This window comes from Strigops habroptila, chromosome 2, assembly GCF_004027225.2.
Source record: "Strigops habroptila isolate Jane chromosome 2, bStrHab1.2.pri, whole genome shotgun sequence".
Lineage (NCBI taxonomy): Eukaryota > Metazoa > Chordata > Aves > Psittaciformes > Psittacidae > Strigops > Strigops habroptila.
Genome location: NC_044278.2, coordinates 112,152,498 through 112,179,861, shown reverse-complemented (window position 1 = coordinate 112,179,861; position 27,364 = coordinate 112,152,498). Strand labels below are relative to the sequence as shown.

The 27,364-nt window shown below is 46.3% G+C and overlaps 1 protein-coding gene across 2 annotated transcripts in view; it reads left to right on the top strand.

Annotated features, from left to right (window-relative positions):
* The window catches only part of AMOTL1 (angiomotin like 1), a 55,342-nt gene extending 27,978 nt beyond the window's left edge, over positions 1-27,364 (top strand). For both annotated transcript variants that reach the window (XM_030477404.1, XM_030477405.1), the window contains 9 exons: positions 1,325-1,469; positions 2,537-2,626; positions 9,725-9,870; positions 16,411-16,560; positions 18,847-19,037; positions 20,337-20,462; positions 22,127-22,353; positions 22,941-23,210; positions 24,375-27,364. In XM_030477404.1, coding sequence (XP_030333264.1) covers positions 1,325-1,469; positions 2,537-2,626; positions 9,725-9,870; positions 16,411-16,560; positions 18,847-19,037; positions 20,337-20,462; positions 22,127-22,353; positions 22,941-23,210; positions 24,375-24,478 — 1,449 coding nt within the window. In that variant the 3' untranslated portion in view covers positions 24,479-27,364. The remainder of the gene's footprint in view (positions 1-1,324; positions 1,470-2,536; positions 2,627-9,724; positions 9,871-16,410; positions 16,561-18,846; positions 19,038-20,336; positions 20,463-22,126; positions 22,354-22,940; positions 23,211-24,374) is intronic.

Here is a 27,364-nt window from a genome sequence, read left to right as displayed (position 1 = left end):
TGATGGAAAGTCAGAAGAATTTGACCTAAGTTTGTAGTTCACCCACAAAGGAGTGTCACAGCATGGGATATGGCTGGTTCAACAGGTCATCCTGTTGGAGCTGTGAAGAATTGTCATCATGGGAAGCGCAGGTCCAGGCTGCTGGAGCCTGGCTGCAGGTTCCTACACAGACAGTGGGGTGACAGCTCCAGCATCCCTGGAGCTTGTATTCTGCAAGTGCTGCAGCTGGCAAATTACACCTAAAGCTTAATGAGCCCTGGAGAGAGACCTGCCTCCACAGCAGGTGGAGGTGGGCTTGCACTTTGGCTTCACAAATCATGAATCCATCCCACCCATGGTTCAAGAGGCTAAAAAAGTGCCAGATTTAGAAAGGTATGTGGGAGGCTATATATATCTCATAGTTTTCCAGCCTGTGCGCACTATCAAGCTTTCCTCCATAAACACAAGGGCCAGGCATGCAGGAGCAGATTCTCGCATTGGCCTTGATCATTCCTGCAACAATGATTTGAGCAAAGAGGTAACACTTATCATGACATTAGCTTATTAAAAGAGTTGTTTGGGTTGACCTGAACAGCAAAACTCTGCCTGGGACTATCCTTCTATCAGTCTTTTGGGCTCTGGTCTTAAGATGCAAGTCCACTGCTAAGGACTTCCTCTGCATGCCCTGCCTGCAGTTTGCTGGACTTCAAGGAGATGAAATTAAGAAATTTGAAAATCCAGAAGATTTCTTTGGTCTGTTACAGAGTTTATTCTTGTATAGAGCAGTCTTCAGCCAAGGACAGAAAGGAGTGGACCACAATAGTTTAAACTGACATGAGGTCAGAGTTGAGCCTAAACCACTTCTCATGGCACACAGAGCTCAGAGCTAGGTTTTGGATCAGGGATCTGGCAGAATAACAAATCTTGCCTCCTACCACCCTTTCTAGGAAAGAATACAGCCTACCCAAATACACCATTTCCTTCGTTTCTCCTTTTGGATGGTGTTAAAGCAGTCACCTTAGTCATAGAGTGAAGGCAAATGAGCAGTTACATCAAGTCCAGCCCACTCCAAGCTTTTTTGGGAGCCACCAGCAGATTGTCCATGGGGTGTTGTGGCATGGCGAGCTGCCCCACAGGGAGCTGGCAGGGGTCCCTACTGCAGGAACCTCCAGCACTGCCAGGGCTTCATGCCATCCTCTACTGGGGAGATTGGTCGTTAGAGAACTGGTGGCTGGTGTGACACTCGGCATGAGCATTGCCCCGACCCCCATCAAAACATGAGGGGAAAACACTGGGATGAGACATGTTCCTGCTGGGCTTTAACAGGAGCTCTCTCTCCTTTCAGTTTGAAATAGAGATTCAGAGGATTTCAGAAGCTTATGAGGGCTTGGTCAAGACCACCACTAAGAGGGAGTCTCTGGACAAAGCGATGAGAAACAAGCTCGAAGGAGAAATTAGGAGACTTCATGACTTCAACAGGGATCTTCGTGGTACGTTACACTTGCGTGTTTGTTTTTGTCCTACTTCACTTCTCACAAGCTCCAGAGCTTTAGAGGAGTAGCAGCTTTAGAGAAGTACCTTCACACATGTTTTAGATAAACATCTGGAGAAATCAGGCCCTGCTCACTGGCCTAAGACAAAACTGCTGTCACCCCCCCAGTGGCAATGAAACCTTCTGCCAAAATACGAGAGTCAGCTCCAGAGGGTGCCTTTGCATTTAGCACTTGCAGATGTTGATTTGACAGCAAGGCCACCAGACCTGAAGTCTCGTCCAGCTCTAACAAGCTGAAGAGCAATTTGCAATATAGAGCATGCTGTACAACCCCTAAATCTCAAAGTTCAGTACCTTCATGAACCAGTAGCAAGTATCAAAAGGTATGTCTTTTTTGTATTAAAAACATAAAACTGAGGGTATATCCTTTCGAGAAAGCAAATGGAGGGTATGTTGGGTAGCTATTACCTGTCCAGGTACCTGATGGGGGTACTTTGGTACCTCCTTATGCAGTGAGATGCCTTCTGCAAGCTGGCTCATGCTTTTTGCAGTGGTAAAAGGTGGGTTGCATGGTCTTTTTGGAGGAGGGAGACACTTAAAGGCAGGACCTTCCTAAGGAAAGCTGTCCCTGGCTGCAGAAAACTGCTCCTTTCCCAAGGCATCCCCAAGGCTTGGTGTCTCTGAGCTGGGGGCTGCCTTCTCCCAGAGCATCTTACTGCCCCAGGGGCAGCACTCCACTGCAGGAAGGCCCCCGTCCCCTTGCGGTGCTGGGTAGTTCAGATTGCAAATGCCTTGTGCATTTTGGACATTGTGAGAGATGAACTGCCTGCGCATGGCAGCTATGAATGGCAGAGGCTTTTCCCCCACTTTCTGTAAATCTGAATGACACAGCTTCATGGAAGAGGTCAAAGGCCTCATCTTTTATGCATGTGTCAGCCTCCATCTTACTGTCCTCCTTCAGAGAGTCTATTTATACTGCTCTGCTGGCATGCATCTGATTTCCTTGGTTGGCCTACAATTTTATATACATATATTTATACTTAAAGTATTTCCTGTTTTCTGCAGAACGACTGGAGACAGCCAATAGGCAGCTGGCCAGCAGAGACTTCGATGGGCATGAGGATAAGTCAACAGAGGGCCTTTATGTCACTCAGAGTGAGTACTGTGCTAATCTGTTTTGAAGTTGCATGCACATATATACGTGCTGGAGTGGAGGTGAATACTTTGCTGTTACTTATTACTGTCCTTATGGCTTGGTTTTACTCAGCTAATTCATCAAATAAATACTCTTATTTAAGCTTCAGACTGGATTGTTTAGGCTGTTTTTTCTCTCTGAGCAGCAGAAGCAGGCAGTTGGAGTTAATGGAAACACAGCTTATTTTTGATAAATATCTATCTGAAATTGTGAAGTGTTACTTGCAGGGATCATCTCTAGGGGTACATGCTTTTTAGGGAAGCCAGGTTCTTCTCTTGGCTGGGAAAAGCCCAGAGCTACCTCTGTTGACTTCTTGTCAGTGCCATGGTTTGACTAACAGGAGGGAGAGCAGAGCTGGACCATACTTTTCACAAAGGACTGAAGAGGCAAAGATTTTACAACAAAAGCATCCATCCGCTTTTAGGCTCCCATAATGACTGAGCACGGTGCTGCAGCATTTCCCTGCCATGTGCTGATGGCTCCATGTGACCATCTAATCCACAACCAGAGCAGCTGGACACTGCATAAGTGTGTGGCTTCTCTTGTATCCTGAGCATCTTCAGCATGCTTCCAGAAGAGCTTGACCTCCTGGGAGCTGTGCAGTACCTTGTGGCCTTCAATCCCATTGAAGCTGAATGCTGTGTACATCTAATCCTTCTGTTTTATTTATTGCACCAAGAGCTTACTTGGAGGATGAGCTGTAACTGCAGATCCTTAAGTGGAGAACTGGCCACCTCCATTAGTGTTTTATACTACTCAGTGTGCCTCACTGCAATGTCCACCAGCTCCTCCAAATGCAGAACCATCTCCTCGATGCCAGGACAGCAACTTCACTGATAATTTGGTGCATGTGTGCACAAACCAGAAGAGAATCTAATGGTATTTTCCATGACTGTGTTAACTTTGCCATATTAGCAGTTGCCACAAGGGCATGTAGATGCTGTTGCAAATCCAAGGGGGTGATCTGTTAAGAAAATAGCATTGCTATGTGGGTGTTGTCATCCTCGGGAAGACTTCAAACAGGGTAAGTTGCACAGTGCAAACTTCAGACTTCATATAGAGACTTCTTGTGTGTTCCCATATACTGATAGCTACAAGGGAGAGTTAAATCCCCAGGATGGACTTAATTATTTGAGTCATTTTCCAGTGCATAAACATGCTCTGTGCTTCTACTGATAAATATCTAGCAATGAAATGTTGTGCTGAGCTCTCAGTATATTACTACTATCAATTCACAGCTTACAAACAAATATAGCTTTTCGGATCCTATCACATAAGATGGTCTGGATGCTTGGAGTGTCTCCTGGCTAGGCCAGAGAGCTAAATGTTACTAATGCAATGCAGAGTGCTTCCAATAATAGAAAAACGGGCACATGTAAAGCAGGTCCTCTTCAGTCGTGTTCTTTGGGCTGCTGGGGCATGCACAGTAATGACCTCGATATCAAGCTACTCACCTAAAACACCCCTCTGAGAGCCCATAAAAGGTTTTGCTTGGAAATCCTCTGTTGCTGACTGCATCCAATACCTAAAGGGGCCTACAAGAAATCTGGAGAGGGACTTTTTACAAGGGCAGGTAGGGACAGGACAAGGGGGAATGGTTTTAACCTAACAAAGGGGAGATTGAGATTAGACATAGGGAGGAAATTCTTCCCTGTGAGGGTGCTGAGGCACTGGCACAGGGTGCCCAGAGAAGCTGTGGCTGCCCCATCCCTGGCAGTGTTCAAGGCCAGGTTGGACACAGGGGCTTGGAGCAACCTGCTCTAGTGGAAGGTGTCCCTGCCCATGGCAGGGGGTTGGAACTGGATGAGCTTTGAGGTCCCTTCCAGCCCAAACCATTCTATGATTCTATGATGTGTATGCTGATATTTGTGAGTCTTGCCCAGGGGCAGACCATGGCCAGGGTTGCACCTCACTGCCAACCTGGGAGTTTGCAAGTACAGTCTGTACCCTCCTCACGTCTTTCAATGGGATGCTCAGTCAGAAAACTTAGAGGAGAAGGAGTGCAGCTTGTTTTAGCTGCCATGCGTACACTTGGCTACTGAGACTGAAATACTCATTTTTAGAAGAAGAGAAAAAATGGTGCCTTCGTGCGCTCCCATCAGCTGCTGCAGTTTTGTCATGAACCTCGTGTTTGTGTTTTTCCCAAGGGTAGTAGCTTATTAAGTCAGATTAGTAAATACAAACCTTAGCTTTCATTAGGAAAGCAAAATCAGATTTATATTCCCTGCATTTATGGAAAAAAACTTGAAAACATGACCCTTAACATCCATGACCTAAGTTATAAAAAAGACTCCAACATCAGTGGGTTCCTAAAAGTTATCATTTTTAAGCCGGTCTCGTGATGAGATGAAGAAGGAAAGATAAAGCTCTTGAGGTTTTTTTTAATGCTCCTTCTTGTAATACTGGAGAATTAATACTGTGGTAACACTCCAGTAATAGGAAAAAATTCCTGTAAAAGAAGTCTAACAAGGCAGGACGTGCAGGATCTCTTCTCATTTCCTTGCAGAGCTCTCCATTAGCAGTGCAGCACTGACATGGAGACGATAGGTGACAAAAACTCTAATTCTTTGTAATTATAATAGGTAAAGCCAGGCTGCATGCCTCAAAGTATTAAGTGCCAGGCATTTGTGCCTAAGAAAAATGCTGCTGTTGTATCAGGGGTAGGAGGAAACTCGCAGTCTATTCATTTCATGATAATTTTGTGATGGTTTGTGAGTGGAAAAGGTTCTTTGAAGGAAAGACATGAAGCAACAACCAAAGAAGGCGTATGGGCCCATACAGGTAAGAGGAGAGCCAGGCAGGAGGAGGCTGAGAGCACTGTGAAAGGGGAGAAGCAGGAAGACTGAGGATGGTTTCAAGGTCATAGGGCAGAGAGAAAGCTTAGGGTACAGCATATCATGGGAAGAATTTGTTTTGGTGGAGTCTGAGAATTTTATATGTCTTTCTGGGACTTCTGGACTTCGAGACACTCTTTCAGAGCAGGGGTTCCTCCAAGGGGCTGCTTTTTTAAGTGTCTGAGGCAGATTGGGGTCTGTGCCCATCCACGTGGGGACGTGAAGACAGTTTTGGCAGTGTGTTGGTAGAGCCTCATGCTTCCTGGGAGTACTCAGTGGATGTGACATGTACTTTTGCATATATCTCTGCCCCAAATATTCCAGGCAAAGAAATATTCTCATCAAATGAATCCAGCCAAACAAAATGCCCACAGTAGATGGTTTTTGACGGTGGGATTTTGCGTAGACGTTATTAAGACAGGAAATAATCAGGGCAAAGGAAGAAGTTTCAGGGGCAAGTGATCCAGAGCTCCTTACCCTCTCGTTTCACAGCCATGAGCTGCACATGGGGAGGGGGAGGCTGCTGCCCCCATCTACCCAGAGCCAAGGGCACTGGCACAGGGAGCAGCATCCTGAAGTGTCACGTAGAAAAATGGATCTGTTTTACTTGACTTTCCCCTGCCCTCCGAAGGGAAGGGGCGTGGGAAATCTGATTTCAGTTTTCAACACATGAAGGTCAAATTCTCCCCTGACTTGTACTTCATGACATGCAAATGGAATGCCCAAGATGTAAATCAGACCAAGTCTGAGCTGCCCACGATACTTTTTAGGGTAAGGAAAGCCATCACGAGTTGCAATGGAGATTTGGTAACTTCTGACAACAGAGCACCGAACCTTTCTGCATCCCTGCTTGGGTCGGTGACCATGAGTAACCCTGTACCCCAAACCATTTGATAAGTACATTACAATTGATCATAATTATTAATTGCAGTGCGGAATCCCCATTAATCACCATGTGAGAAAATGGACTCAGGGACTCAAGCACGACCTCCTGCAGCTTATCAGCCTTTTCTTGGTGCTGGTGTGGCCCAAACTCCAGAGGGCTGTGGGAAGCATGCCATTTATGAGCGAAACTGCAGGAGGAGAAGATTGCAATGAGCTCTTTTGGCATTTGTGTCTACTTTCTGGTTTTTTTCTCATGGAGACCTGCCAGTGGGGATGGAAAGAAATGCTTCATTTCCCAGTTCTGCATTGCTGCTGCTCCAGGCTCGGCTTAGTCAGCATGAGAGGCTAAGTCCCACAGGTTTCACTCAGGAAAGGCATGGTCACCAGAAAGTGTCCGTGGCATTAGCAGCTGTGAATGAAGAGCCACCACTGGGAAATGCAGTAAGAGAAATGCATAAGAGAAATTGTTGGAAACACCACAACAGACATGGTATGGGAGCCAGTCTTTCTTTTTCAGCAAATTTCCTGTAGGCAAATTAGGCTGCCACTGCCATAATTTGATATATTTTCCTCCTCCAGTAGTGGTTCTGTAGAAACAAGGAGTGTACTTTAAATACATCTGTTACCACTCTGCGATATCACAGCAAGGAGAAAAGCAGCTTAGGATGCATTGAGATAGGCATTAAATTAGTTAAATAAGTTGATACTTAGATATAATGTGTGAAAAGCTGGAGGTTACATCTGAGTGTGGGGAAGAGGTGGCACAGATCGACTCTATCTTTCTGTCTGGTGTTTCTTCTTCAAAGCAGAGTCGAGACTGGTCTACTCTTGATGTACCTGCCCAGCTTGACAACTCAGAAATGCTGTTTGTGAAGTACTGGTGCAGGCTCTTTCCTTAAGCTCCTTTTTCTTCAGCCAGAGTATAGGTATAATGTCTTCAGTGTGTTGAGGTACAACAGAGGCAGTGGTTGGAAAGCCGTGAGATTACAACTGTGAATTGCAGCAGAGAAGCCTTTTGGGAATTGTTCTGTAATGGGATGTAGCAGTGACCTACCAGAAAATAGAAACAGTGATTAGCTGGAGTCTCTTACGTAAAAAGCAGAAGGTGTATGCAAGGGTAGCACAGTAAAACAGTATTTTTAGACTTTAAGGGTACCTTGGATGTACTTGAAGATAATTTAAGGTGTGTTCGACTAAGTCCTTATTTACTAAAAATTAATGCAATATAGGAAAGTACTTATAAAACCACGACTCCAGCATTTTGCAGGGAGAAGCTGACGTGGGGAAGTGTTGAGAGTAAATTTTTCTTGCCAGCTTTCTATTGGGTTCAGTGTTTATTTTGTGTACAGCATCATCTTGTCCTCCTTTGAGGGGAGGGTAGAAAATGTAATGCGGTCCCAAAATGAGTTGGTAGAGTGCCACAGTGCTGAAATAGCATTCATCTTCCAGCTTCCTCACCGTCTAATGAAATTAGCTGCTTGATAATTTGCCCAGATTTACACTTTTGTATAATAGATATTAATGTTCCTTCTGTTCAGTCTGATGGAATTAGATGTATTTGTGTTGAAGGAAGAGGTCTGCATGTTCAGTATAAAATCCCTTGCTAACATGGGAAGATGTAAGGCCACATCATCCCAAAATGGCTCATGGTGGCAGTCGGTGGCATGATGTGTGCAGCAATCACAAGGCTTTGCAGAAGCCAATGTGCCAGTGTTGCTGCCACGTTTTCTTTTTGTGAGGTGCTGAATTCCTCGTTTTAGGATAAATGGGAAGATGACCGGGTGGGTTTGGGCTCACCTTGTCCACTTGTGCGTTGTTCTCCATGGCTCAGCTTCTATGTATCACCTTGCCATGGGCACCTACCAATAGTGTGTAAATTAAACCTGTTCTCATCCTGCTTGTAATTAAGGAAGAATAAGGCCCTTCTGTGGGTAGTTCAGGTCTGAAATGGGCTGGCTTTGGCCACGTGAAGTTTCCTGGCCCTCCTTGTGGCGAGGCAGATGGTAGAGCTTCCAGCTTGAGTGCTCACCTTTGGGTGGGACAGGCTGGATGTTAGGGGCAGATTTTCCACATTTCAATGTTTTTGGAGCAACTTTTCACTTCAGTTAAAAAATAATAAATTCTGCGATGCTGTGTTTAAAAAGCTAAAAACCAAAACAACGTTTAATTGGTGCCAAATTCATTTTTGGAGGAAATTTCCCTTCCTGGAGCGTTTCCAAGTGCTTTATTTCTGTTGTCATTCAGAATAAAGGCCAGATTTTGAAATCTGAGGTTTCACTGAATGAAACCTCCGTCCCTGCTCACTCCAATCATTAACTGTTTGTGGTCCAATGTCAGGGATCCAGTGACTGGTGTGTGGTGCTCAAGTTCCCTGAAATGGCTTCTCCGCACTGTCAGGGCAGAGGTAGATGGAGCCAAGCATTTCCCCAGGCAGCTTGCCAGCAATGTCAGTGGTGGGCCTGCAATTCGTTGCCGAAGCAAAAGATGTGAGCAAAGCTGACTGAACTTCGCCAGGTCTTTTTATAACATCGTTTTAAATCTTACCCAAAAAAGGGATGATTTTCCAGCACAGAAGTTATCTACATGTTTTAGTGTCACTCCTGATGCATTAAGGCACTTAACAGGAGGGGACCACTGATCGCTGGACCCTTAGGTCATGCAGGACTGGAGAGTCACCCAGGACCCCTGCAGGGCTGAAATGCCTCCCACAGCCTCCTTTTCTCTGCATGGCTCATTCACATGCCTCCTATCTTATTCCTCCTTATTGGTTTCCCCTCTTTCCATTTTCAGGAGATGTGTGTTTATCTTTTGGCTTCTTCACATATCCCATGATCTTCATCTTTGCAAATAAAACGGACCAGAAACAGCACAGCCCACACCCGTGGAGCTGAGGTTTCTTGCCCAGTAGAGAAGGGCAGCAACATCTGAACTGACAGGTATAGACAGTCCTCGATGTAGGCTGTTCTCAGGCAGAGTGTTGTATGGGAAAGGAGTGGCTGGTGCAAGCCAAGATTTTGCTGGGGAACATGCTAGTAGTTCAGCAGAATGGACAGTTATGAGGCTGTGCTCAGATCCACAAGCTCTGTTAGTGCAGATGCAGTCCAAGCTGCCATTTATCTCTGCTGCTAGTGCTCATGTGAGGCTGGTATTGAGGGACTGAGCCTCGATAGCAGAAACTTCTTGCCCGTAGTGTCTCAGCACTGTGTTGTAATGGCCCCAATTGCTGCTGCTTCATATAAATCTCGCTTTTCCAGGAAGGTGGCAGCTCACCTCTGGTGCATGGCCTGGGGTTTGTGAGCTGTCCTGCTGGAATGGCTCTTGTTCTTGTCTTCCGTACAGACAAAGAGCACTTGAAGGAGAAGGAGAAGCTGGAGATGGAGCTGGCAGCTGTGCGCTCTGCCAATGAGGACCAGCGGAGGCACATCGAGATCCTCGACCAGGCCCTCAACAATGCGCAAGCCAAGGTCATCAAACTGGAAGAGGAGGTGAGGCATGGGCAGCATTTCTGTGCTCTGAGGATAGTAGTGGCTCATGGGTAGAGCTTTCTCTATCCAAGTCCTGAATCACTCCCAGCCATGGTGTGGCAGGTCTTCCCACTCTCCTCACATTGGCTTTCTTACAGAGAAAATGCATAGTTGTACAATACTGAGCCAAACAAGCAAGCAAAGGGGACCAAAACCAGAGACATTTTGGTCCCCTTCAACATGTTGCCAGGAGCAACACCAAACTCAAGTAGCTGGTAGCTGTGGTGATGGTAGGATTTAATAGAAGTATCAAATAAAAATCTGACTACTCACCAACTTCAACACAAGACTCATGGACTGCAGCACAAACGTGGGGTTGGTGCATCCCATTTATCCCCAGAGAATGCCAGGAGGCTTTTGAGTTGTGCACAGCAGCACAGGGCTCAGTAACTTCTCATCTAAACAGTGGTCTTAAAAGATCGGTTTGGAAGCAGACTGTCCAGGATTTAGAGGTACAAAGAGCTACAGGTTTTATTTGAGAGCTGAAAAAACCCTATCATACCAAGAAGTGCAGAACTCTCAAGAGGTCTTTAAGCAGTGGTCCTACAAGCCTGATTGATAGTGAAAATAGATATTCAGATAGGAAGAGAAATCCTAGGAACAGAAGGCTTTTCAAACTGACAGACAAATACAGAACAATGGCTAGTAGCTGAAAGCTGAAGCTAGGCAAATTCCAAGTGGAAATAATGCTCTGTTTGAATTATAACTAACAGTGATATTGTCAGTTCTCCAATATTGGAGGTCTCTAAGTCTCCATTTATTGTGTTCCTTAAGGACCTTCAATCAGGAGGTGTGGATTTAGTAACTAGCTGGAAGTCTATGTATTCTGACGCATCAGGCAAGACTATTAAAACAGGCCTTTTTGGACCTAAAATCTCTGTCCATGGGACCAACAAAGAGGAAAGATGTTTTATGGGTAATAAAAGAAACATAATCTTTACTGATTATGAGTGGGCAGGTCACTGGGAAGGGGAGGGCTGTTGGTGAACCTCTACCCTAGCAGGCTGGTAGGGAGCAGGTATTTTCTCAAATACCTGCAAGTAACTGAAGTGCAGCTTATTGTCTTGGGAAGATAAAATGTGAATTTTATCTTCCTCAGTGGTATTTGAATGTGTTTTATCAGAGTATCCTGCATGACAGGCTCCCTGTTAGGGATAACTAATGGTTACTTAGAGCCTGGAAGGTTGAAGGTACTGTATGTAAGTGCCGAAGGCATTGCTGGTTTGCTCCTGACCGTTCTGACTTCCTACTGAGAAGCATTTTAAAAACTCCATTCCCTCCGGTGGATACACTCAGCAGCAAGAAGAGGATCACATTAAGTTTAACCGCTCCTTTGTTAGTTAGACTAAAGCCTGCTCACCATCCCAGTGTGTTTGGGGCAGTCCCCTTGGGGTTACGGCAAGAGCTAGTGTACCTTTAATCTGTACGTAATTCACTCGACACTGATTGCCTTAAAGGCAACCTGAGGTTTTCTATTTGCATTTCATTACAAAGTGGCTGAATAAAGGAATGTTTTAGGTGGCAACACCTGCTTCTACCGTCCCAGCATCACACAGGGGATGGGAAGAAATACATTTATCTGCTGGCTGCTCCACAGACTGTCAGTGTGGTATTGGCAGGTAACACTGACTTGCAGAATACACACCGGTGAAGGCAGCAGAAGCATAAAAACAGATTTCCAAGCAGGTGGTGTAAGAAGTTCCTGCTGGGTTGTATTAAATACATTTGCAGCTTTAAGGCTCTAAGAGCTTTGCAGCTGCCAGTTTTTAGTCTCATCATCCAACAGAAATGTGCTGAGGATTGGAGCTGGGGTCCTGAATTGTGGACTGGTGGAGCTGAGGAGAGGGCGAAGGTTCCCCTCTAGAGAGCTGCTAAACTCATGCCTGAGGCATGGTGGATATTATGGAGGTGGTAACCTCCTGCCCGGGGCATGGTGGATGCTATGGAGGTGGTAACTTCCTGCCCGGGGCATAGTAGATCTCAGAGGTGACAACATATGAAGGTGATGCAGTGGTATTTGCCAGTGTGTCTGTTAGAGCCCTCAGCCTGCAAACCCATGTTGACCTGTTAGTGTTTAACTGTGTTTTTCATTCTAAGGGGAGCTCAAATTAATTTTATCCCAGCTGTCATGTTTGAATTCCTCAAGGCAGTATCATGCAGCTTGGGTGAAGTGGCTGCTGGCATGTGCCTAAGCTCCTATGCTTCCCTGTGCTTTTGGCCTGTTTCATCACTAAATCAGAGCACCTTTCCAATAGTCTACGGTGTTTCTGGAGCTCAGTTTGACGCATATGCAGCAGAAAATGTTGAAGTTTTGAGCTTTCATCTTAAATCAGGAATTTTTAGTATAATTTGGAATATATTGAAGGAAACACAAAATCACTCAAATGAAAATGACTTATTATTTTTATTATTACCGGAGCTCTACATCATGCACTGCTTTGTAAATCCACACAGATTTCTTCTACAACCAGAATGTAATTAAGTTGAAAAGCTTTTTAAATCAAGACTTGAGAAATAAGCAGCAGCTACTAAGTTGAATTAACATAAGATAGTGTAAATCTGCATTATCCTGAATGCCTACTAGTAGAAGAATTTAATTCAAAAACATGTAGGGTGGTGTTATCACCACATGTCATCCAGGAAAATGCTGCTGGAATTGTCTGTTTAGTCCACACTTTGGATGGAAGACTGAATAATTGGAGAGGGTTCAGAAAACAATGGTACAATTTATTTGGGGCCCAGAAGCTGTTCTTTGCTGTGACCGATTAAAGTGAAGAGGTGACTGAGCTCCAGGCCCTGCAATGAACATGAAGAAGGGGTTGCTGTCAGCCAGATTAAATGTTGCTCTTTAACGTAAGAAGAAATAATGAGATGCAGTGTTTGGGGGTTGAAGCTGAGCAAATCAGGCCAGAAATAAAGAGTTAGAGTAATTAACACTCAAAGAGCCTACTAAGGGTGATAGTGAAGTCTCCATCTCTTATGGTCTTTAACTCAAATCTCAAATCTATAGTATAGATATTCTATTCCTCAAATTGGGGTTATGTTCCTAGTACAGATATTTTTCTAAGATCCACTCATCTTTACCTGGATTCATTTGTTTGGATCATCCCCTTTTAGCCTGAGCTCTTCTTCATCTTTATTTTCCTAATCCCTGGGACAAGGGCAGTGTTCAGGCAAGTTTGCTGATCTTGTGAATATGTGCATTGTTTCATTAAATGCTTTTTGCTCTAATAGATCACAATTTGGAAACAGAACAAGAAGTAATTTGCTTAAATTGCATAAGAGAAAGCCAGATTAGGCATTAGGGTAAAAGTTTTCTGGCAGTAAAGGAAAATAAGCCGTGAAATAGTTTGCAGGGGGGTTGTGGAGTCCCTACCCCTGGAGGGTTTTGTAAACAGATTATACAGCCATGTGCCAGGTTTTAGGTAGAGTTGATCCTGCCTTGCAGTGGGAGGATGGACTGGTACCTCTCCAGGTGCCATCCAGCTTCTTTTCATTGGAGTCGGTGTGTCTGTGAGATAGTGGAGCTTGGTACCATGTATTTCTGATTGCAGTCCCCCTCCCTTATGGATGCATATTGCACTGGCAAGCCCATTAATTTAAATGACAACTGTACTTCGTTTTTTAACCATGTGGGTGAATTTTTTGCTTATGCATCTATAGGCAGAATAGAAAAGTCAAAATTGGCTCAAGAACCCCTCTATACATTTATGAATGTGAGAACTGTCTTGTTGCATATCTCCAACAAAACTCATTGCTAAGGAAGTGGATGCGTGTGCATCGCTTCACCCTGGGGCACTCATGCGCAAGCGTGTGAGCCCTGGGGCTTAGAGGGCTGCTGCAGGGCCAAATTCTGTCTGCTGCAGTACAGATGGACCCTCCAGCATCTGGCAGGATGTGAGGGAGCAGATGAGGTCTGCTGCTGAGGAGAGACCCCAGCGGAGCCCCTTTCCCCTCTCCAATCTACGCTGGTGGGATTGGGAGGTGGCACCAGCACCTTCCTACTGCCAAAATAGCGCATTCGGCAAGAAGCCATCATTGTGTCTGTCTTGCCAAGCCGTGAGCTCCCGAGGAATGCAATCCTCGTGCTGCTGCCAGAGACGAGTGGGGATTATAATCTCATTAATTTTCATGGAAAGCCCTGGGAGCCGTAAGCGTTAGACTGGATTACAGCAGGGCGAGGGAGGTCGTGCTGCTTGTTGTTGGCTCTGGATGGGGAGGTTTGTTTAGACCAAGCTTTGCTTTTGCTGTGAACAGGCCCGTATTTCATTTCACCTGTGACATGGATGGATTTAGCATGGCAGAAAAGGAATTTCAAGAAAAAGTGGGGTTTTTATCATTGGATTCAGTGAACCCAACATTATAGAAGAGGAAAACTAAAAGCCAAACAACTTTGCAGCATGGGAGTCCTGGGCTAAGCACAGGACTTTGGGTGAAGGGGAACCTCACAGCCAGGGGTACCCAGTGCTGGTGTTTGTTTGCTCCACAGGCCCAGGAACAAGGCAGCAAACTTCTCACTATGTCCCACAGATACTGGAACACATATATCTCTTGTGGCTATAGCTCCGCTATCCCACATTGCAGTTAATTTCAATAGCGGTTTAAATACTTAAAGAAGAGGTAGGCACTAGGATATCCTGTTCATCCTGGCCTCACTAGCTCACAGCACCTCCCCAGCCTCTCTTATTTATCTATTTAGTTCTATTAGTTCTATTTAGTTCTTATTTATCTTATTTAATTCCCCAGTGTCGACTGAGGTTAATGTGTTTTTCTGTTTTCTGTTAATGTTTTGCTTCTGAAAAGCTTGAGGTCTCAAATAAGTGTATGAATAAATGAGGGAGACTACAAGTCCTGAAGAGGATCTTGGTGATCATGGCAATGACCTTGAGCATCCCTCATTAATCCTCAGGCTGCAGATGGGGTCCAACAAAGGCTTGGCAAAGTCTGTGTGATCCAGCATTCAAACCCGGGCATTCTTTCTGAGTCAGGGCATTAAGTCCAGAGTGTTTTGGAGTTTTTGGGGGTTCATTGAGGTCTTTCGGGGTTTGAGCTTCAGTTTGTGTGCACTGTTGCTTTGTCCACTATAAGGCAAATATCTTTAAAAAGGTAAATTTACTCATGCTTGTGAAAAGAAAATTCATGACAAAAGGTTGGGGGAGAAGACGGGAACTGGGTTTCCTGAGGCTGGGACTGTGGCCCATGGGGTGAGCAGGCAGACCCTACTGACACAGCCTCATGGGCAAGTTTTGGGGTGTGTGTCCACGCTCACCAGGAACGAGGATGGCTCATGGACACCAAGGTGTGCCTGCCCCCCGTGAGCTCGCCCCTTCTCAGTGCCAGATTTTGGCTGGGGCTTTGGTTTCATTACAGGCTTTGCTGCCTGTCCCGATGCCCAGCATGTCCAGCATCTGCAGCCTCCTCTCCCTGAGAGCTCTCAAGCATGCCAGCTCCTGCCATAAGCCCCAATCGCAACACCCTATGGTGTCACTGAGTGCCTCATGGCATGGTAGGAGGCCAGAAGAAGTGGGGATAGCTGCTAAGCCCCTTGAATATCTGCAGTCCGCTTGCAAATTCCTTTTGGAGTATGATGCTTGAGCAATACCCCTGTATTGCAAAATCCTTGTGTCACGTTTAGCCCTTCAGTTACTGTACTATATACCTAAGGAGGGCCTGGCGTTAGCTGCCAGCACATCTCTACATTGGCATGGCCAAGCCCAGGAGAAGAATAAAGCAAGTGGAATGCTTCCAGCTGGTGGCACTCCTCTTGATCCACCTGCATTGAACAGACAGGCAGGGTCGAAAAAAAGAGACTCTGCTTGGGCACAGACAATCAGTGTCACCGGTCAATGAAACCCACCAGAATTGCTTTTAGCTGAGGCCAGCCTGTGTACTTGCCCAGAGAATATCCACCAACATGATGGTGGATAAATGGCCAGGGGGTTTCATGGCTAATGATTCCCAGTGGGTGGGAGATCTTGGCATCTCCCTTTGAGAGGGGTGGAGCTGCCCCAGCAGTGCTTGCTGTGCCCTTTCCCTGCCCACCAAAGGGGTACCATCCTTCCCCCACAGAAGTTCTCCGAAGCAAACCCCAAAGCTGTGCTCAAGCTGAGTACCTGCCTGCAAGTGCGCCCAGTGGCCCAGGGTGCTCCCAGAGCCTCCAGCACTGCTGACCCTACAAGGATCCTGGAGAGGGACTCTTCGTCAGGGATTGTGGCGATAGGACAAGGGGTAATGGGTTTAAACTTAAATAGGGGAAGTTCAGGTTAGATATAAGGAAGAAGTTCTTTACTGTGAGGGTGGTGAGGCACTGGAACAGGCTGCCCAAAGATGTGGTGAATGCTCCATCCCTGGCAGCGTTCAAGGCCAGGTTGGACAGAGCCTTGGGCGACATGGTCGAATGTGATGTGTCCCTGCCCAGGGCAGGGGGGTTGGAACTGGATGATCTTAAGGTCCTTTCCAACCCAAACCATTCCATGATTCTCTGCCCGCCTGTCCCCGCAGCTGCGCAGGAAGCAGGCCTACGTGGAGAAGGTGGAGAAGCTGCAGCAGGCGCTGACGCAGCTGCAGGCAGCCTGCGAGAAGAGGGAGCAGATGGAGCGGCGGCTGCGCACGCGCCTGGAGCGGGAGCTGGACTCGCTGCGGATGCAGCAGGTGAGGACGGGGTGGTCTGTGCGGGACCCCAGCATGGGATGGTCGCTTGCAGCCCTGCCACATGCCACCGTGCTTTTGGGTTTGGGTCCTTGGGCTTTCCACCTAAGCCTTTCCTTTGGATGGGTTGTGGCTGCTCCATCCCTGGTAGTGTTCAAGGCCAGGTTGGATGGGGCTTGGAGCAACCTGGTGTAGTAAAAGACGCCCATGGCAGCAGGGGTAGAACTAGATGAGATGAGCCCACCTTTTTCATTGAAAAAGCAAGGTGGGATGATGCAGGATTTGGTGGGCGCAGGAGCTTGGATTGTGTTTGTTCTGGGCAAAGCTGGTTTACAGAAACCTCTGCCCATGACAGATGTGGAGACAAGCAGTGTCATCTTCAGACAATAAATTACTTAAATATCAGCACAGTCCAAAATGGGCTAGAAGTGTAGATTTGCATTTCCGTGTATGTCCCCTGGTTCTTTTTGGCAGCCCTGTGCCCTTAGAGGGGTAGTGTTATGCTTATATCTTATGCACAGTTACTCCTTTGTTATTCCTCCTCCATCCCCAAGTCCAGTCATCTGTGAAAAGGGAAAAATAAAAAAGCACAAGGAGGTTGCAGGGAGGATGATTTCCAGGCTCCAGCCACGCTGAGTGCCAAATACAGCGGCATTGGCTCCAGAGGAGAGTGAGCAGATGTGCTAAAGTGTCTCAAACCACCAACTTTTTACTTCAGTGCTGCTCCTCGGAGTTATCTCCTGATAACTCAGGTTATACACATATAATATATATATTCTCTGATTATATCTCCTGAAACATTTTCTCATCGCAGAGGAAAAAAAGAGCTTTTTTTTTTCCCCTTTTTACTGGAGTCAGCAGAAAAGACACAGCACACGAGGAGACAGCCAGAATTTCTTCTGTTCCTGGCTTGTTGGTAACCGAGTCCAAATGGCAAATCTTCATTATCACTGACGCACGAGCTAGGACCAAAACCAATCGAGCATGCAGGGCTGGCAGAGGTTTTGACTCAGAAGATGACAGGCACCCATGATGTCCCAAGATGCCGTTTACAGACCAGGACCATGCTTCCAAAATATTATCTTCCTGCCAGAGATTTGACAGTGTTTTTGCAGGAGCAGTCACAGCTGTTGTTCCTAAGGGCTGTTCCAATATTTCCAGAAAGCAGCTTCCAAACACGTCATTACTGCACCAAAGGCGAAGGCTGCAGCCCTCCCCTGGTGTCTCTAGTTTGCCATAAGCAGAAGATAAATGTCTAGAAGGAGGAAATGTGATTTGGAGAATGGAAATGCTGCAGCGCTCGCTGCAGTGCGATGGCACAGCTTTGCTGGTGCCAGTGCTCCCAAGACACGGTGTCCCCTTTAACACAGCACTGTGGAGTGTAACAAATATCTTGCATTCTTTATTAAAAAAACCCCCACATTTACTTCTGCTGAGTTCTCCCAGAGCTTTATGCCTCTCCCCTCAGTGTGTGCTCATCCCAGTCAACTTCTGCTAAGCCAAGAACTTGATCTCCATCTTCCTCCACTCTTCACCAGCAGTGAGAGGACCTTGGGACAGCTACCTGTGCCACTCATGTGCTTTAGTTAAGTGGCTGTAATGGGTAGGATAAATCCTGCCTGGGTAAGTGCTTCCCTTGCAGCATAGATGCGGAGGGTTACGCACCCATTGCTGCTTGTCAGCATCCCATGGGAGCCACCCTGCAGTGCCTGGGGATCTTCTGCCCCTCTGGTTGGAAAGTTACCTGCTGCACCGGAGAAAGCATCAAAGCATCTCCTGAGGGCACAAGAGAACTAATGTGCCAGAAAAGATTCCATGTCTGGGGTGTTTTAAATAGGTTACATGTAGCTAGGTTACATGTCACAGTTTGTTCTGCTTTTATATATAAACCCTCTGGTAATAATTGCCTGTCCATACTGAGCACTGCCCAGCCATGTGGTAAAGTCCCAGCAAGAGGAATATCTTTGAAAGTTTCATTGCTTCTTTTCCCTACCAGCTTTTTTTCTTACCTTTTCCCTTGGCTCGGGGTATCCCATGAAATCCCTGCACATCCAGGGAGCAGCTGGATCCCTGCTTCTTTCAGCATGGTCTGAAGAAGCATGTGCTGGGGTTGCACACATGGTCAACCTTCCTGTCCTCCTACAAGCTAAGGGGTTTAGCCTGGGGGTTCCACCTGCCCTTGTCAAAAGACATGGGGATGTCTTTGCGTGCTCCAGGGAAGTGGGGAGAAAAGGGTCAGCAGCTCCTGTACGTGGCAGAGGGTGAAGATCTATCTGTTTCCACTGGCAGAGGCAGGGCAGCTACCAGGCGAGCAGCCTCCCGGAGCACAATGCCCCGGCCCTGATGGAGCTGGTGCGGGAGAAGGAGGAGAGGATCCTGGCCCTGGAAGCTGACATGACCAAGTGGGAGCAGAAGTACCTAGAGGAGAGTACGATCAGGCACTTTGCCATGAATGCCGCAGCCACTGCTGCTACAGAGAGGTAAGGTGGCCTTGCTGCAAGCTCTTCACCACACAAAGTGTGGGGGTATAATAAGGAATGAGTGTTTTCTTAATGCTGGATTTTGCTTGCCTTTCCCCACTGAGTCAGGCTGCCAGGGTTAACGCACCTCTCTGTGGTGTCATGCCAATGAGATACAATAGTTGGTTAAGGCAGGATTTACCCTTCTGACCCGCTCCAAAAGTTTATCAAATCCAGGCACCAGACCCAAGCAAAGGCCTCAAATGGCAGTCTCAAGCTGCCAAATGTACACAGCATAGGGAAGGCAACTCCTCCCCACCGCACTGATAGAGCAAGCAGGGACTGTTGGTGTATGGCTGCCTCCATCCCACAGTCTGCAACATGTTTTTTTAATCTAGTTTTAAAAGCCTGTAACGAGGGAAGTTTTGTAGCCCAAGTCCCGTCTTTCACCACTTCATTAAGCTCCAAAATGAAAAGGTTCTCCTGATAGCTAAGCTAAACCTCTTTACTGCAGATTACTTCAATTGATTCTTATCCTTCCCACACATGCATGATGAACAACAAATCACTGTTGACATTGTAACAGCCTTGTAAATATTGGAAGACAGATATCTCCTGTTGTGTCTTCCCTGGCCTGATCTAACTTATTTCCTTCAGCCATTCCTCACGTGCCCTGGTGTAAAGCCCTTCCTGTTCACACAGCATTTGTCTGGTCTGTCTTCAGTTTGTCTGTCAAAATGTGGTGCCTGAAAGTACACAAGATACTGCAGTGAGGCTTTCCAGCAATGAGGAGGACGACATAATTAACTTCTCGCCCCAGTTTCTTAGAAGCCAAATCCTTTGAAAACATCCTAAAATGAGATTTCCCTTTGAAATGCAGTTAAGTGTGTGACTCAGGATGATCCTTTTCTTTTGCATTCCAGTCTAGGCAGCAGTTCCTGTGCTACTTTTCACCTTTTGAAGTGTTCAGTTTTGTTTCTCGTTTGCAATGTAGTCTTGTTGACTTGGGACCATTTCCCCAGTGAGTCCCTTTGATGTCTGAGCCTGTCCTTCAGGCTGGTTGTTAGCCTCATTGGGGATTGCCCACAATTTCAGCATGCTCTGTTCTGTCAGCCCAGTTAATTAATGACTAAACCCAAGCCAAGAGTAGCCCGCAGCAAGACGACCCAATGCCAAGATGACCCGTCCTGTTGACAGGCAACCATCACTAGCTTGCTCTTTGAACGTGGGTTTGGGGTTTTCTTTGCAAGTGCCCATCTCACTTGCAAAAGCCACTTTGGTCTCAGGAACCCAACTCACCGCGTTGAACTGCTTTGCCAGGGACACCTCGGCCCCGAGCCACTCACGCAATGGCAGCTACGGCGAGAGCGCGCTGGAGGTGCGGGGCTGGCAGGAGGAGGAGGAGATCGTGCAAGCCAACCGGCGCTGCCAGGACATGGAGTACACGTAAGGGGCCGTTGTGCCATACCTGCTGCTTGTGGTGTTTGGGCTGGGTTCATATAAACCAGAATGCCCTCCTTTTCCTTCATGCATGCCTGGAAAGGATGGGCTTAGCTTCGCTTTGACTTAGTTGTGCTCTTCAGCATTAAAACAGGGGTTAAAGCGTTGCTGTCGTTCGATAACTTCCTCCCTACCTGTTACACCTTCTCTGTGCCAAAAATGACCTTGTTACAAAACAGAGGCTGTTCCACTGTTAAAAGTAGGTTGGCATGCAAGGAAGCTGAAGGCTTGTTTAATCTTGGTGAAAATCCCTCTCTGAAAACAAGAGGGTCTGGTTGTAAAAGCTGACGTTGTAATCCCACTCCTACATAATCAGCAACACAAGGGCTTGCCTTTGCCTCGCTCTTCACTCCTTGCCTGCTTATTACTCTTTCTAGATGCACCAAATATCCCACGTCCAAGTTGTGTGATGGTCACATTGGCATTTAGGAACAAATTTGCCAAATGTAGCCCCATGAGCACCACTAAAAAAGATGCATTTACAAGTAGCAGAAGATATAAAATAAACTGGTTTGGGCACAGGCAGTCAGCAAGAGCAGCTTTCATTGTTGCAGATGCTTTTCCTTTTTCAGCACACAAGTGGACATGTGGCCATGTTGTTCAATGAGTTAGGTCTGGGCAGTATGTTTAATCCAGACTTTTTTCCTGGTGAAAAATGGCTTTTTGATGAGTAAAAATTCCTTAAGAAAGTTTGTGTATTCCTCTAGGTTTTTTGTGAAAAACTACTCAAAATCTGCTCTTCAGTGTTGGCTTCCCCACAAAAACCCCAGTCCACTGACACTTCTGTAAAAACACCAGTCCACTTCTGTTGCTTGTGGAAAATATCAGTGATTGTTTTTACTGGGCTTGGGTTTTGTTTTCCACTCACAGATGCAAGCTAATCCTGCTTCCAGGGAAGGAATGGAGTTTTGCCATTGGCTTCATTAACGATAGATTAGGATCTTGTGTTTTCATTGCACATTAGACATCTGATTATGAAAACTAATGCCGACATGAAGTTACACACTGTCTCCCTTGTATGTGTAGGTTTTCCAGATGTTTTCCAGGCATTTTAGCTTCACAAAATGCAGCTGCATTGGACTGTGTATTGTCACAGTCAAGCTGTAATTATCTGCATGTCATATTTACATTTACAGTTATATTCTTGTATAATGTGGTTTAATATTCTTTTGGTATGATTTGGTGTTAATCATTCCTGGAGAAAAGTTTCAGATAATCCTGTTTTTTGTGATTTGAGAGCCTTCAGGGTCTGACCCCAATGTCTTAGGGGTGGAAATTGCCTTTGTATTTATATTCTGGTGGAGGTATCAATCTGCTGCCCAGTCAGGATACTGCCCTCATTGCTCCTGCTGGGTTGGTAAAGCCACAGCAATAGATGGGTTCAGTTAACCTTGCAGAAGAGTTCTCAGTTTTGGCTTAGTAGTTAGAAATGCTGCCTGTTTCAAAGAGCATGGTTATCCTCAGAAGAATTGGTGGGGACTGCCTTGTCCGAGTCACTCAAAACCAGAGGGCACATACCCAGGGACCCATGCTGCTGCTCCTGGGTGGGGAGACCTGCCCAGATAAACGCTTCTTCCATTCCTGTAAGCAGAGCATTCCTATTTTGCCAGAATAAAGAATCTCCATGCCAAAATAATTGAGAAGGATGCCATGATCAAGGTCCTTCAGCAACGGTCACGGAAGGACCCTGGGAAAGCCGACAGTGCCAGCCTGCGACCAGCTCGGTCTGTCCCCTCCATTGCCGCTGCTACGGGTGTGCATTCACGCCAGACCTCGCTCACCAGCAACCAGATAGCGGAGGAGAAGAAGGAAGAGAAGATCTGGAAGGGAAGCATAGGTGAGCTCAGGTTTTGGTTAAACTTTGGCTCATCCATGACTTCATCCTAATCCTTCTGCTTGAGCTAAGCAAAAGTGACTTGGCCGTGGCACACATTACTTTGACAGCTCATTTCCAGAGCACTTACCATGGGCAGAATGTGTGTCCTTGTGCTGAAGTCAAAAATAAGTCACTTTTAACTTTGCGTTTTATCTTAATTGCATTTTAATCCTATTAAATCATTCTGCACTGATTATAGAAGGCCAAAGTTGGGGGAAATCCTCCCACACATAATCAGATGATGTTTGCAACTTCGTGGGAGTAAATAGCAAATTTGGGCTATAAAGAAAGCCTGGTTAATCAAGAGGGTAAGCAACCCTTTGGGTATGAATGCATGATGTGATGTGGCAGCTAAATGGGAAGATGAGTGCAGGACTGCCTATGGTTTGAGCCTCCATAAGATGGGGGTGCGGAGGGCTGCAGGGGTGTGCCAGGGGTAGGTACCGCTGGGATGGGTACAAGACCAATGCCTTGTAGCTCTGGGGTGGGATGGGGTTGACAGCACTTACATTTGAGCCGGGATGTGACTGACCTCCATGTGTTTTCAGGGCTGCTCTTGGGGAAGGAGCACCACGACCACCCGTCGGGCCCCTCACTGCCTCCTCCACTGCCCTCCTTGTCCTGCATGCCCATCCCAGTGCCGGCGGCCTCCCATGCAAAGACAGGCAGCAAAGACAGCAGCACCCAGACGGACAAAAGCGCCGAGCTCTTCTGGCCTGCCACTGCCTCCTTCCCTGGCCGTGGACGGCTGGGTACCACCCCATCACACAGCCCGGCCCCACGGCCCCCGGGGACACGAGTGACCGGCGAGAAACTGGGTGAGACCTGGATCCCTGTGTCAGTGTGAAACGCCAGCACCCACCCCCAGGGTTGTCAGCAGATCTCCAGAGACACCCAGCATTGATGGAGGGGGGTGATACCTTACAGTTTGTAAGGTGGCGGGGAGGTTTCTTCAGGGAAACTAAAATCATAGGGAGAGAGCTTTCCAAGGCTGCCTGGTCTGGCTTTGCAGAGCTTCGTGCTCCTGTAAAGCTCCACTCACCTGTGGCAGGCAGAGTTTCCAATAAATGCAATTATTCATGCTGCCAAAGATAAAATTACAGTTTCACACCTTGAAAATACTCCACACCTGCTCATGTACTCAGCCCCTTCTCTTGTTTTCAACTTAAACCGTGGTTAGTGAAAGCACCATTTTCTCCCTAATTTTTAAAGAAAACCTGGGGGAAATAGTAAGGAGAAAGTGTTATCACACTGCAAATGAAACATATTGCTTTGGTTATATTATTGCTAATTTATCTGTTCTACTAGGTTATATAATATTTTATAATGGTTGAAGCCACATTGTGTTTTAGGGACATTGTGATTTAGGGAGGAGGGATTAAAGAAATAAATACAATTCTAATTTTTTTTTTTTGAAAGGTGGAAACTGCTGGTTTGCACCCTAGCAAGGGAGACATTTATTTTGTACACATTGGCCATATACATTCCCTTAGCCCATCCCACTGGCAAAGCAATACAATTTAGATTAAATCACTTTTACCTGATTATTTGTGTACTGCCTTCATGATGTTTTAAACTCCTAAATTTTGTGCCTGATGCAGAATAGGAGTATACATGTGGAGAGCTACTGTGGGTCAGATGGCAGGTAGTAACTTGGTAGAGTGGTGCGGGCCTTTCACAAATGCCTTTTTCTCTCTAGGGCCACAGCTCAAGAGGTACTTTGATCTGTGTCTCTTAAATAGCATCTTTGTGCCTGCCCCTGGGGTCTGTGCACACCAACTCACCTACTGTCATTGTGCACGGAATTGAGCATTACATGTTCTCCGTCTCCTTGTCAAATGTGGGTTTCAGTATATAGGACATACAGTTAAGAAATGTCCCACCATCACCCCCCCACAAAAAACCCAGGGTTTATATTTGCTTCAAACAATTTGCTGTTGAATTTGAGCTGAAGACCAACTTTTCCTTCTTTCCCATTGCAGAGAACTCCAGCCACGGGAAACTGCCCGACAGCAAAGGCAGAGTGAGCAGCTTGCTCCACAAGCCCGAGTTTCCAGATACAGACATGATGGAAGTCCTCATCTGAGCAGAGGACAGCGTCTCTGGGGTTTTGTGTGCGTACAGCTAGGTCCAAGATGGTCCTCGGTGTGCCAACCTGAAGAACTAACCCTGAGAGTTTCAAGAAAGATACAGAAAGTTTGTGCCCAAAACAAAGCTCGAGTCTGGTATGTTGAGACTTTGGACCAGGCGAGGAGTCAAGAGCGCTGAAGAGGAGCGATGAAACGAACATCTGGGGTTTTCTGAGCAGAAGGGGGCATCGAAAATGGAAAGTGATATGAGAAGGGGATCATTGAGGGAAAAGGAAACTGCATTTTCTGGTGTAAAGAGAAGGTAGGGAAGTTACAGACTGGGTGCACAGTGCTGCTCTGTTTTCCTGCCTCTCTGCAGCTGGGACAGGGAGTGAAATCCAGGCTCTTTTGAGGCCAGAATGAGGTTCTGAATAACCCAGGAGAAACTTGCGTCTTCCTCAGTATCAATTCATTTCTCAAAAGTATTTGCTGCTTAATCTCTGTGAATAACTGGTCCTTAGGTGTACACGGCAGGTTCTTGTCAGTATTTGTTTGAAGTGGTGTGGTTTTCCTGGGCAGGCAGGTCAGGTGCCTCTTTCCTGGCCGGACAAGTGTTGCTCTTGGAGCTGGATTTACAGTGCAAATATTCATGTCTTGCAATCTCAGAGCTTGCTGGGACTTCTTTTTTTGGTAGGAGCAGTTGTTGGCTGGAATTCCCATGGAGGATGAATGTAGAGGGGGGAGGAGAGCCCTGCTGAAGCAATCCATGGGAAGGCTCCAGGAGGGAAGTTTGGGGGAGGATCCCAGCAGCTCCCCGAAGGGCTGTGCACTACAGAGCTCATTCAGAGAGAGGGGATGTTTTCAGTGGAGTTAAGCTGGATTTGCTTGCAAAGATGCCTCTTACCATGCACTGGTTCACAGTAGTGGAAGAATCAGTGTGTTTGTGGTAAGAATGGGTTTTTTTCCTTATTCTCAATGCCTACAGCCAAATCCTACCTTCCTTGACAATACAAACCTGCTGTTCAAGCTGACATGGGACTGGGCATTAAGGAGCGTAGGATCAGGCCAGGAAGGGTTTAACTGCAAAGCAGTACCTGAGCATCCTCTGTTTTCTGTGCTGAGGTGCAGTTTCTTTTCACCTTGTTTTACCCAGGGTGGAACATTGGTCGTTTTCAGTTCAGTCCCTAATTTCTGTAAGAGGTAGTGGCTGTGTAAGACAGCCAACTCCCCAGCTGTGTGATTTGTGGCATACCATTTGCTTTGTTTATTGCACATGCTGATAGGGAAGTTTTCCTCTGCGAGGTGTTTCTGTATTGGCTTTGCAGTTGCTGAACCTTGTGGTGCACCGTAACGACATTAAGAAGACCTTGGCTTTGGGAAAAAGGGTGATGGGATTCTGTGTGAAGCTGCCAAGAGTGGAAGAGCGATGGGTGCTGGAAGTAACTGTGTGCTCAGGGCTAACTCAAGGCCACCCCTTCCTGTAGGTATTGAATCAGAGCCCTTGATTGTGAAAACACCAGGCACTTTAAACTCTGCTTTCACTGAAAACTGAAGTCCTCAAAGCCTTCACAGGCCAGAGCCATGCACTCAACACTGCCTGGCTGATGCCTTTTCTTTTTTTCCAAAATAAAATTGCTCTGTTAAATCTATGCACTTACTTTTGTGTGTACATAGAATTAGATACGTGTCGGTGTCTCCCTCTTCCTGATTTTTGCACTTCTTAAACAAAGTAGTGGTAGGCAGGTTGTGCAGGCAAGTGAACTGTGTGTTTCAAGTATTAGCAGCTTTGTATTGTGAAACCAAATGTGTAAAACCCTTGGAAGATGTTATGCAGCTTAATATATGCCCTGTAAAATAGGTATGTTGGTTTTGTGTTTTTCTCTAAACTTAATTTAAACATTGTGTTTGCATTAAAGCCAGGCCCATGAGTGGCATCAATGCTGACCCACTTCTGTGGCCCTTCCTCAAATGTCTGTGGTAGGAGCAGGACAGGAGGAAGACAAAGCAAGGGAATACAGTGATGAATATTTCATTTCATTTCATTTCATCATGTTTCTCCAAGAAATAAAGATACCAAGGTGCTTAGACGTCCTTAAGCATTTTATTACTAGCTGAATTATTTCTTTTGATGAAACCGTTTAACAAGTTGTGTACAGGCAGACAGCTCGGCGTCCAGCAGAAACCGTGGGATCAGCGTGCGTGATGTGGCTTTCAATTGTTTGGTAGTGGTTCAGCTCAGCTTCTCCAAGTCAGCTAGAAAACAGCACTCCTTCTCCTCCTCATGGAGACCACAGTCCCTCCAGATCCTGGGATTCAAAGGTGTGTTTACCATTGATGCTTCCCCAGATTCATGGTCACCTACAGGTAACTGTTCATTGGAGACTATGGTGTAGTCAGCTCCTGTTGTAAGCAACAGCTCAAATAAACCCAAAGGTTCATTCTCCTCAATTATGTTGAACTCAAGAGATGTTAGTTTTCCTGGAGGGAAGGTCTGGAGGGTCAGTGGGTCTCCCCTCAGCCCAAGCACTAGCAGGACTTGCATAGAGTACTACTGCCACATATCAGCCCCTCTCAGCAGAGCAACACAACTCCATTTGTGCTGGTTTTCCCAGCTCTTGGAATTGTTTTGTGTTTTGGGAAACTGTGCTGTAGCCATTCCAGGTGACGTTGGTAACTAGTTGTAAAATACTGTCGTTTTTCATTGTTGTTGGTTGTATAGAGAAGTTGGTGTACAGTGTTGTACAGCTGGAGGGTTATTTGTACATAGGGGGGGGAATGAGGAACGTTGTGTGTCACCCCCAGCAAATATTGATATTGTTGGTCAGCCAAAGATTTCTTATTCTTTGCTGTTTAAACTTGTGCCTTAATATTGTATATAATAAATGTATAAACATGTTTATTTT